This window comes from Actinia tenebrosa, unplaced genomic scaffold, assembly GCF_029948245.1.
Source record: "Actinia tenebrosa isolate PJP-AT-01 unplaced genomic scaffold, QUT_ActTen_1.0 PGA_scaffold4__44_contigs__length_22323623, whole genome shotgun sequence".
NCBI classification, from domain to species: Eukaryota; Metazoa; Cnidaria; class Anthozoa; order Actiniaria; family Actiniidae; genus Actinia; species Actinia tenebrosa.
In genome coordinates, this window is record NW_028292581.1 from 3,925,632 (window position 1) to 3,938,107 (window position 12,476).

Below are 12,476 nucleotides of genomic sequence, written 5' to 3' on the forward strand. Positions count from 1 at the left end.
AATATTAAAAATCACTTTTCAGTTGGTAAGAGGGGACCGGTAGGATTTTCGATTTCTGCTTTCTAGCGCTATTTAGCTTTCTCGCCTATAGACTCACCAATGAACTCACAAGCACCTAACCGACGATTTTTCGGCTAAAAATGAGGAACTAATTATTTTTTTCTAGTTATGATAAAGAAAGAAATGATATAATCCCGACGAGTTATCGACTGAAATCCGATGACTCCTTGACAAAGAATGTTATTGTTTTCCAAGATGACATGGACAAGTGCGCGTCTCTGTCTGATCAACCAATCAAAAGCCTCGAATCTGATATGCTAAAGACATTCTCGGCATGCATTGAGAATAGCAACGTTTTTCCAACCGAATGAGTCCGTTCTTTACTAGCGTCTTTTGTTAGTTTGGACGACATATTTCCATCAAATACTGGACTGAACTCTACAGCAACCTTCAATAGTACGGTGAGTCTAAAATTTAAGAGCTTTCTCGATAGATATAGCACTCGTTTGGAGCCTTTCTGCGGTTTATTCCAAACATAAATACCTCTCGTTATGGAGTTCTCAAACAAGCGGGAAATTCCATTCAAGACAAAATGCTCATTTTAGTAGTAAATATGCCTCAACTGTCTATCGAAAAGGACCGATAGGAAAAATATTGCTTTTAGGATTGGATTAATTCCTGATTTTTAAACAAAATGTTCGCTGCTGGGTGCTGCTTTTTGCTGTGCAGTGTTAATCTCAAATGTTCTAAGTGATTAGAAACCAAGACATTTTTTAATAGTATACGCCAACGATTTATGCTACATTAGGATTGTTTTGTTTGCTTGACCCTGTCCTTTGTACAAAACTACTGTTATTTTACCTCGGTTGGGGAGTAAAAATTTCTATGTTAACGGTACGTTACAACCCGCATTTACTGCGATAAGGATTTTAAACTCAGCTATGCGATTATTCAAAGATGCAAATTTTTTGTTGTTTCACGGTGCAGCGAGCACTTCATAAAAATATAATTCAGACACATTTAGGCTTTAGTAGGCCCAATAAAAGGAGCTTATGTTCACTATGGCAGCTGAAGTTTGAATTCCCAACGAGAAAACTCAAGCTGGTCCAACCTAAAAGTACGGTTTTCACAAAGTTCCTTTTAGTTTGTTTCTAGAACGCTTGACTGCCTCGAAATAGCAAAATGGATTGTCACGAATTCCATATTGATTTATTTTATACAAAATGAAATGCTAGTGTTTTGGTAGATTAACTCCCATTAACTCTCACTACTATGCTTTCACGGTTATGTTTTACAAATTGTTGTGGGAGGTTAATCCTGTACATAAACGGTAGTCCAAAGGACTTGAAGACTAATGAATCGAATATACTGTGAAATATAATTCACAAATATGCAAAACTCGAAAACAATTATCTAACCTATGCTCTTTTTGCCTGATTTTGTTCAAGGATTCCTTTGGCAATTGAAAAAGCTGTTTATAGAAAAAATTATAAAACAATTTACTAGTATGGCCTTACTGCAATTCTACAAAGTTTATACGTAGGTGGTAATTCTTTGCCCTCCACTGGACTTGCAAAGGGCGAGTAAACATGACTGCCTATTATGTATCTAATCAGAGTACTTATCTTTCTGTATGCTATCGTCTTTCTTGCTTAGGATGTTACATTTATTATTTCCATGTCTCTGGAAACAGTTTATAGGTTAAAGTAGCAAGTCTACAATCCATTGATCAGATCACTTTTTATTCGAGTTAGTCATTTACAATATCAATAAATTTATACCTAATATTTTACATAAGAAACAAAATCCTAGAAAGTCCTTAATTTTTTTCATAAGTCACAGTCCAGCATTTGCATGGTTTGCACTTGTTAAAATAAAATAACGTTTTTAAACATTTATTCTTAACATTATGCTCTAATTTGATTACTCTGGCATTTTTTCAACCCATACACCATTACATCATTCATTTCTGATTTAAGTATTCCGAAGACTACTGATACAAAAATTACTACTTGAATACTGTACTTTGTGGTAAACACTGCACAATATCTTAAGCTACGTATTCTCTGTATTTCCAAAGAAAATGACAGTTGAAAACCACCAAGAGTGTCCCTGTATGTATTTTCCCATCAACTTCCTGGATACAATGCTAATCTTTTAAAATGTTTTTCGTTGCCCATAAGTGTCCAAAATGGTGAAGTCATAACAATTTTAGTATCAAGCCTGGATCATAAGTTTGTATACATTTTAGTTTCCGTTTTGCTCATCATTATATGAGCAAACAAAAATTCTACATTAAAGTGTTAGTTGAAGCATTTATAAACTTATTGATCCTATAAAGAGAAATTTCTATAAGTCAACAATAATATGAAGTTCTTATTATATATTGCATATTTTACATACTAATTTTAGAGCTAATGATATAAGTTTATGTTCAAAAAACCCCTTGATTAATATATTTAGATGGAGCACTTTACAAGGTGCACATAGTAATGTGCCAATTATTTAATCAATGCTAGACATGCAGCTTAGAATGAAAATGAAGGGTTTGTTAGCACATGCTATATGTTATTTATCCATTTACATACAGTAAGCCATTGAACTGTTGTACCCTATATCTACTCATATACTGTACAATCAGGGTATTATTTAAAATCTCTTATAAATAAATGTTGATTCACACTTTGGGCAGTTTGTGCTTTTAATTCAGTGACTTGAAAATTGTTTTTGAAAATTTATATTCATTAGCTCTACAGTAACTAAGTTTGCTTTGTTTGATTTTATTACCATGTAGAGATTAAGGACTTCAGACATTTTTTTATTCACTCTAACTTTGTTCATAGCCTTAGCTCATTACCAAAGATTATGAAGGAAAACATTTGTCTTATCTAGCTTCTAAATCCCTCAAGATTTCTTTTCTCTAAAGTGAATATATGAATTGACATGGGTGGGATAGCATATTGATGAACATTTAATTTATTTATTTGGGCTCAAGGCCCAGCTGCTGAATTGATCTCCAATTCTTCAGGGATGTAAGCTAGATTCTATGATTATCTCCTATGAGGAGGCATGTCCATGTGTAATCCATCCTTGTTCCAAGGGTCATGCTCAAAACAATGTCAGCTAGCTAGCTAGTACAAGTAGTGGCTTGTAGAAATTTATTTTATGGTGTAGTATTCAATTTCTTGGTTGAACATGTACCTAATACATCTTAAACATATGATTGCATATAAATATATTCACTATAAATCAAAATTTCACTGCCATCTTTACAAGTTAACAAGGGAGTTAATGAGAATGACTTATGAAGTATTCTAAATCTGTAACAGCTATTAGCCATATATATGTCTTAATAAATTTCTCTTTATAATGCTATTTAAATGACTGACTTCTAACAACATGCTCATTCATGTATCTGCAGTACTGCAGATTATACCTCTCTGCTATCATAAATGTAAACAAGAAAAATTGGTTTCTATGTATTTTTGGGTTAAAAGTCAAGTATCAATTACAGCTTTATCTTTCGAATCCCACCTAGCTAGCCTGGAGCTTGGATTTGCTTGGCAAATAATAAGCATTATCTTTAATACTTTATTGATTATGATCTTATAATACAAGGACAAAATGATTAAGAATTAGAATTATAGTTTACTTCCCTAGATACACAATCAATAATTGCATAAATCGTAAAATAGTGCACAAAGTACAGTGTACAAATTACAGTTAAAAGATAAATTAATATAACTATGATTATTTTGTGTATAATTCTAATATTTTCACAATCATTGATTAGCTGATTTATTTCATTCAATACCTTGACAGAAAGACTGTTCATCCTTATTTGCCTCTTGACTAGGGCAGAGATACAAGCTTTTAAATATTTTAACTCCCTTTTTTTTAATGCCATTTTTGTCCCTCCTCTGTAGTTGATTCTGCCATTTCTTCCACCTACCTTTTCCTCTTTCCTGGTTCTCCCTTCTCGCTGTTGATTTTTCTTCCATTATTTCTCCCTCTTTTTTTCCCATTTATCCCATTCTTCATCCATTCTTCTCTTCTCTGCTACTAGCTGGCTGCTTTCCTAAGATAAACCCAATTTTAAAATGTCAGAATTATCAGAACTAAAATAAAGCCTAATTATTTGGAGTAAGATATTGTCCCTAAGATCATTAATCTATAAAGGATTGTAACTTAGAGTATTGTTACAATTATGAAGTTTCATCCTTGAGTTGAAATTTTTACATGACAGTACACATCATTAGAAGGTATTCGAAATATTCTGAGAATGTCATCAGCTGGTTAAGATAACGAAAAACTCCCTTGATGACTTGAAAGGCTTGTCAAAGGTCATGAACTTTCACTAAATTAAACCTTGTATGTTGACAGCAAAGCAGGCTGGAAAGCATATGGTATGATGTGGGAGCCTATTGATTTGTTTTGGATGTCTAAGATTGTCTAAGAAAAGAGATAGATGTGTACTGCTTAGTGTCTTAGTATTTATCTCTTATATTTCATTAGTCTATAAATTGCCACCTATAATACACTTAAAGAATTAGATGTGATATTTTTGATAAACCCCTGATAAGAGGCAGGAAGTGACTGACTAAAGGTCACACAATGGTTTTCCAAATTGATACATCCACAGAAAAACCAGATATAGATTTGGAAATGCATGTTTACAGGTTTTTTTTAAAGAAACTTTTAGTTTTGCTAAAATGCATTAAATGTTAATGATGTTCAATTTTTGTCTGCTATGTTTGTGACCTGAAGACGTAACATCCAGTGGCACCACAGACTCGGCATTTGTCACTTAACTTGACAGTTACTTCCTTAGTCTTGGACCTCGAGGTCCTAGCCCTTTTCCGCTCTTCCTTAATGCTAGACCTTTAAGAAGCTCAGACCGTCATTCTTGGCGAATGCCATTGAGTGGGTTCCCTGTGTTTTATGAGTAAACATGATCTACAGATTGGAACATTCCAAATATACCATTGACAACTCGGTACATCTTGTATTGTAAGCTTACATTCTTTTTACGAAGAATTTTTGCTGTATATTCTTGTTTAAATTTGCGACCATTAATGTTTTTTTCAATGCCAGTACAAGGCAATGTTCACACACATTCCACGTCACCACCCTTGTGTTTGAAATCATAAGCTATGTTATTGTATCGACCCTAAATGTGTAATAAACAAATTATTACATGTTAAGGGCTTAAATAAAGCCAAGGTAGTCCCTTCAGAACTAATAAAAAGGTCTGCTATCAATGGGAGCCCTGGCATAAAATACAAGTACAAATAAATAGAAATACTGATAAATAGAATAGATAAATACAAATAGATATATGAGTTAAATACTATAAATATGTGTGAATATATATAAGCCACTTTACGGCTTGAGAACCGCCTCCAGCACGCACGCGACCCCATCCAGGATCCACTTCTTGGAGATAAAAGCATGTCTTAGTATACATTGGAACCCCGCTCTAAGGACACCCACTTAATAAGGACACTTCGTTAATAAGGACACGTTTCACAGTCCCAACGAAAGCTCCATACATTTTCTGTTAAATTAACCCACTTTATAAGGACACCCGTTAATAAGTACAAAGGACACATTTCTAGGACCTGAATGACAGTTTCCATACCTTAATCGACCCCGCATTAAGGACACTTGAAATTTGAAGACGTCTTTACTGTATTTGTTCATTGATATAATGAGCTTGACACGAATTATATATTTGTTAGTTTTTTGCGTATCAACGGATCACACACTGATCATTGCAGTAGAGTTTCCTATTACAGCATAATAAAATAGACAAAGCTTGCAATACCATCGCATTGTTATTTTCCAGAACTCAACTCAAAATGAAATTGTACAATACAGTGCAGTAAATACGAATGTAATTTTTGTACGGTAATGCACTTTTTGTTCCAGTTTAGTGTGTTATATTGAACATTTTAGTTCGAGGTTTACAGTACAGTAAAAATATATTGGAGTTCCTTTCATTTATTTATTTATTATTATTTTTATTTATTTATTTATTATATATATATATATATTGCTGTATTATTGTCGTTTCCAAAACCTTTTCAAAAATACTTTTTTCCCTTATAAAATACTTTCGATTCCAAGATACGGAGCAGTTAAGTTTGCCATCCAGCACAGCCTTTCCCAAGGGACCTTGAGTTGAATTGATTCGTTATCGAAGTCATTTATCAGCACGTGACTGTTTGTTGCAAAAGGCCTATTTTTCAGTTTCCTTTTTTTGATGAATATTTTTGAACTCGTTGTGCAGGTTCAATCATGGAAAACCCGGAGTCGGAAGAAGAATACGATGCCATAACCGGGATTCGTATATTCAAGATTGTGGTGTTCGCGATCATATTCATCGCTGGGAGTTTTCTCAATATCTTGATGTTCTTGGCCGTAACACGGAAGCATATCAGACACCAGAGAACATCGAGGAGTTTCATCCGTCTCATTCAAAACTTAGCATGTGCAGACGTCCTCTTCCTCTGTTTTGTCGTGCCTTTTGACTCCGCTTGGTGGGATCCGAGAGATTTCCCCTATGGAGGTGCAGCTTGTAAGATCCTGTGGCCTCTACGGAACACAGCTTTCGAAGCCATCGTCCTCACCTATGTATTGCTAAGCTTTCACCGTACTTACGGTGTCAAACAGCAGCTTTTCGGCCAAATGAATGATATCTTTGTGATGTTTATCATCTTTTCTATCTGGATTGCAAGTATGTTAACCACCCTGCCATACATTATCTTTCTGAACTACGATGCAGCGAGCTTGTCTTGCATTGAGATGTGGCCACTTCTTGATGATCGAAGAGCCTACAGTGGGGTGCTGTTTGTGGTACAGTACATCGTTCCCTTGATGGTCTTGCTAACCATGTACGTTGTGGCCAGAAAAGAGCTTAACAGGTAGGTTATGGATTCGCGGCTGATTCGCTAATTTCAAACGTTATCGATACACTGAAACTAGGCTTATCAATGTCAGGACATGGCTAACTCACAGATTGAATTGGCCAGCAAACGAGCTTTATGAGATGACAAAACTCTTGCTAATTAGATTAAAATTCAAAACTCGCCCAAGTATTTTGCTTGTTTCTAAAGTGGCCAACTAGTATTTAGCGTATTAGCTTTTGCAAAGGGAAGAAAATTAAACCGGAGGACCTGGGTAAAACCGGCTTAAATCAAGGAAGAGAACTAACAACGTCTATTCACGTAATGCCGAGACCAAGAATCGAACTCGACACTCATAGGTGAGAGGCGAGTACGATACCGCTACACCACCCTTGATTCCCCTAGTTTTGATTCAAGTATTTGCTAACGCTTGAATTTGTTTGTCGTAGTTCTGCAGCTAGAGAAAGGGCAACAATTGAACGCAAGGCTCGCCATCGTCGAGTTAACAATATGTTGATAGTTTACATTTTGATATTTGCTGTTCTGATTCTTCCTCATCATATCAACAGGTTAGTCAAATGTTAAGGTGTACTTTACTGAGTTTGTCACTCTAAGGCAAGACCACTTGTCCCTACACGGCCCACCCATTTCTCCTTAATCGAAAGGCAGTGTTTTTTATAGACGTGGGAATTGTAGCTGTAACGTGCACCGAGATTGCCGAGGCAAGTCTCACTACGGGTTATAAGTTATGTTTCAACTCCTCGTAAAACATATATGTCTCGTCATGCAAATATCAGTTGCCGGCATAAGTAAAAGGTTTTGCCATCTTTCCGCGAAACTTTATACAGGGCTCGAAATAGGGGCGTACCAATGGCCAAATGACAGGCCAAATTTCAGGTTTTGCAGGCAAAAATGACGATGCACTGCCAAATGAAAATAAAATGGCAGGCAAAATGTACTGGAATGATCTCCTTTATCTACTAGTGCAGGCTACATTTTTTTCCCATTTTGAGCCCTGTTATAAATTTGGCTTTATGAATTTGAACTTCAGTTCAACAACCAATCAATCAATCAATAAATGTATTCTTCAATTTTCTAAGAAAAAAAGGGTGTTTACTAGAGTAACTATCAACTTTCAACTAATTCGTTGAGAGTTCTTTGTAATGTTTATAACCATGATGGCTTTTCGTACTCTGAACATATTAGATCTATAACTTTAGGCATGTGTTGATTTTTTTAGGTTTGTTCTGGATTTTGCTGCTGGGAACATGAAGCCATATTTCTTTGCCATTATGAAACTGCTTTACTTCCTTACTCTTCTCATCACTGTTACCAATCCTTTGCTGTTTTTCTACTTCAATCAGGAATTCAGGTGAGTACAGAGAAAAGGATCTTAATGAAATTATTGGGGGGAAAACTTGAAACATCCTCTGGGATGATCTAAGTCAGGGAACGACTAACTCACCGATTGGATACCAGTACAGTCACACTCGTCTGGGATCTTAGCTTTTGTAAGTCGTTGAGAATTTTTATGGGTGAAAGACAAGAGTCCATACATATAGTCATAGCTCGGCCAGTACGAAGGGTGGATAGCGCTATCCGACGGATAAATCTTATCCAGTGGATAAATGTATTGGATAACAGCATCGACTTATCCACTGGATAAGGATTTATCCGTTGGATAGGGCTATTCACCCTTCGTACAACCGGGCCCAGGAGTCAAACCCGATACTACCAATGCGTCTCCCTAGATTGTCGAATCATTGACTTAGCTATTTGTAATTTATTGAAATCCTTCAATTGTTGACACGCAGAAAGGACATGTGGCACATCCTCCGTTGTCGATGCTTCTTCAACGATAAAAGAGACGCAGTTGATGGCAGGTCGGCTTCTTTTTCGATCGAGCTGCCTCCCCCTGGAGAAGCAAGAGTTCCCTATTCAGACATTCCGGCCACTCGAGCAAGCGCCATGGAACGGCCACCACACTATCATGAAGAAGGATCCATTGGTGGGGCGTCTTACCATGGTCCTCCTAGTAGACACTCTGGGTCCCACCGCGGAAGTACCGACTTGGGAGCAAAAATGGGAAGTCGCGAGTCCTACCATGGCAGTAGAGAGTTTGGGCCACCACGAACTAGTAGCCGCCAGGAGTTGCCTCGGTATGGCAGTCAATCGGGAAGTAGGGAACATCTTCCCTACGAGCCACCAAGAAAGGAGCCTTATCGTGGAAGTAGGGACGACTTGCCCTACGATTCAATGCGAAAGGAACCTTATCGAGGCAGTAGAGATCAGTTGCCACCATATCGTGGAAGTACGGATTATCTTCCGCGTGATGAACCACCCTACCGCAGCAGCAGAGAGAACATCTCACGTGACCCTTACCGTCCACCCAGTCGTGAATATTTGTCTCGTGATGAGCCGCCGTACCGCCCCAAAAGCCGAGAAGACATCCCTTCTCGTCCAGACTATGAAAGACGTTCGTTGTCGAACAGAAGCCTTCACGATGAGTATGAAGATGATGATGATCAAGGGAGCGAGATGCTTTAAGTGGCATGTACAGCATTTAATACATGACAAAATGAAACAAAAAAGGCTGGATTAAAGCTGGATTAAATCCCACGACAAGTAAGGGTATTAAGGACACGTAACTATCCTGGAATGATTTAACTGTATGTATACGAGTAACTTTCGTGCACATTTGACTGAATGCGCACGGCAGTTGTTTATTGAACGCAAATCCACATAAGGCTTTCTATCTTTACATATACACATGCACTCTGACTTTTATTTCGATCGCTTTTCATTCTGATTTTTTTTTAAACCATTCAAATTTGGCAACCTACCATCAGGTCACGTTTAAGGTCACTTTTATCTAAGTTCTCAGTAACATCCTTCAAAAGTCGTGCTTCTCGACAGTGCTTTAAAAAATTCGATGAAAAGCTTGCATCTTGTGTGAAAAGGTTAAGATTTAAATGTGCAGCAAACGTTAAACTTCATTTAGGTGTTAGTTTACTTGTATCGAACCTTGTATCTATTGACCGTACAGGAAAAACTGCGTGAGTTGCTATGGAATAATGAAATTGGCGTCAGGAACGACAACAACAATGACGTCACATTTAAACACTAGTCATATCTATAAATAGACCTCTTGAATGTGACGTCAAAGGAGCTCAATTTCGAGGACGAAACAAAAGAATTTCAATCTCCTGATAATTGGAAACCTGTTGTTTTGCCCTCCAAATTGAGCTGCATTCCGACAAGGGATCTATAGTTTTAGTTTTGACCGAAGAGCACAAACTACTGTAGTCTTTTATTTTACCGCCATTTTTTACTGTACGATTGCTTGTATCCAAAGCGTAATCGATCTCCAAACTAAGTAATTTTTTGCTGTAAAAATAATAAATATATCTAGTTTTTTAATATGAGAGTCCAAAGGAAATAATGATAACACGAGTGTCAAACAATTAACCGTATAGTTGTACTTTGCTTCATCAGTTTTTAAGTTTAGTTACATTAGATTTGATTAGAAAATATCATGTAAATTGGTTATCTTGTTCATTTTCGTAATTGCCATAAACAGACAATAAAGTAAATATAAATTCTAAAGCCTTGTCTGTAACTGAATTGATATATATATATATATATATATATATATAATATGTATAACTGCATGGTGGGTGAAGGGATTTCAGCCGTCAACACGGTGTGCACCACGCACCAGCAGCTATAGTCTCGTTTGAGGCGAATGCACTACCGCAACTCCATCGTCGATTTTCTTAAAACCGGAGATCAAACATATTGCTCCTGTGGTTGACGATCTGCGTATTTTATTTCCCGGGTATTTTAAACCCCGGGTACCTCGAAGACTAGCTTAAAGAAGGGAAGAGGGAAAGGGAGTTTTTCTTAAGCTTCCCCACCCTTGTCCTCTTCCTTTCTTTTTCGCTCCTTTCCGTGTCCCTCTCCTATCTTCCCCCTGCCAATTAAAGTAATTTAAAGAAGCGTGGATAATGAGGCTTTAAATTGTTTTGACCTTATTTTGGCTATTATCTTGTCTGACGGTAGCAGTTGTGGAGAAACATCTATGTTCTCTCTTGTATCTCGCTATTTTTATTTCATATTTGGTAGTAAACTCTAAAATGTGAGAATATATATCTTTAAATTTCGCTATGATGGTAATGATGGCAGGTATACAATGAATACCACAAAATATTTCTTAAAGGAAGGGAAAATAAATACACTCGTGTTATTTACAGTCCTTTGACTAAACGTCGTTTGATCGGCTTCATCTTTACGCGCCTAGACAGAAGGATCATGGGGATAATTAATTCACAGTTACTAGCTGCCGCATATGTTATCTAACACGTCTTGAGCTCGCTTTTTTCGATCCCATTTAATTTGCTAAAACCATGCCTCGAGCATACGTCGAAGATTTAAACTGGCGAGCAATTTGGATGACGCAAGTTTTGGGTAATTTACCCGTTATTCTTTTCGGTCTAGGCGCGTAGGGATGATCCGATCAACGACAACGTTTAGTCAAAGGACTGTATGTGTAGTTATTGTGCAAGCGCTTCACAGTCCAGCAAACGAACGAAGTACAACTTGTAAGCAAGGCTCGGTGTTGGAGGCCACACAAAAAGCCTGATTTGCTAACATCTTCGATATTACATTGGTTAAGGTTAGAAGCAAAGCATAAAGGTGTGCAGAGGTACCTTCGTTTTACACACTTAACAGTGGAACTTTTAGACACGATTGTACAGAGTTGCGCTCAAAAGATTTTTGGGGGACATACCGGATCAATTTCGTTGCCCAACCGGTTGAGCATCGGACTTTCGTGCGGGAGGTCGTGGTTCGAGTCCCGGCCGGACCAACACTCAGGGCTTTAAAATAAGTGGGGAGAAAATGCTGCCTTTGTAATCACATCTGCAAATGGTTAGACTTTCAAGTGGCTCGGATGACCACTTTAAATGGTCCGAATGCCTTAATACACAGTTATTTCAAAATATGTAAGGTAGAGTACAAACACTACAAGTGTGTAACGTAAATACCACTAAATACTGCTAAATTATGCTAATCCTATTGTTTTCTATTGTTTAATTAGCACTATTTACTACTAAATTATGCAAAGTGTTGCACACTTATAGTGTTTGTACTCTAATAGCATAATGGTTCTTAGTGGTGTAGTTAAACGGCTGCGCACAAGTAATACCTGTAGCCTCGGAGTTCTGTCCAGATTACAACGAAAAATCCAGTCATGATAAGAAGAGGTATAAGATACTGCAGCAGAAACAGGAATAATGGGTTAATGAAAGTTTAATCACAGTTAACCAGGAATGCATGCGCAAGAGAAGGTCATATTTTATGTGGAGCGTTTTTTTGCGCGACAAATTGGCCACACCAGGGACTAAAAAGATCTCTTGGCCGTCTCTTGCCGCAATATTGTGTAGAGGGGTCGGACATGGTTGTGATTCACGCGGACAAAACAACTTGACTGACTGCAGTGGCAATTAGGATTATCATGGTTTATAGGATGTCGTAGGCTGTAGTGCGATCTTTAAAATCTGGTATGCA

The 12,476-nt window shown here is 37.2% G+C and overlaps 1 protein-coding gene across 1 annotated transcript; it reads left to right on the forward strand.

The window, feature by feature from the left end:
* The first annotated feature begins 313 nt into the window (after window positions 1-313).
* On the forward strand, window positions 314-10,514 carry LOC116299813 (prolactin-releasing peptide receptor). The gene is made up of 5 exons (XM_031708522.2): window positions 314-461; window positions 6,293-6,926; window positions 7,358-7,477; window positions 8,149-8,280; window positions 8,723-10,514. The coding sequence occupies exons 2-5, from the start codon at window positions 6,301-6,303 to the stop codon at window positions 9,453-9,455; spliced, it is 1,611 nt and encodes a 536-aa protein (XP_031564382.1). The 5' UTR covers window positions 314-461; window positions 6,293-6,300; the 3' UTR covers window positions 9,456-10,514.
* The last annotated feature ends 1,962 nt before the right edge of the window (window positions 10,515-12,476 follow it).

Bases quoted from the DNA above. Each gene is read 5' to 3' on its own strand.
- LOC116299813 (XM_031708522.2), top strand. From the start codon at position 6,301: ATGGAAAACCCGGAGTCGGAAGAAGAATACGATGCCATAACCGGGATT. The intron at 6,927-7,357 runs GTAGGTTATGGA...TGTTTGTCGTAG, and splicing joins GCCAGAAAAGAGCTTAACAG to TTCTGCAGCTAGAGAAAGGG. The intron at 7,478-8,148 runs GTTAGTCAAATG...TGATTTTTTTAG, and splicing joins CTTCCTCATCATATCAACAG to GTTTGTTCTGGATTTTGCTG.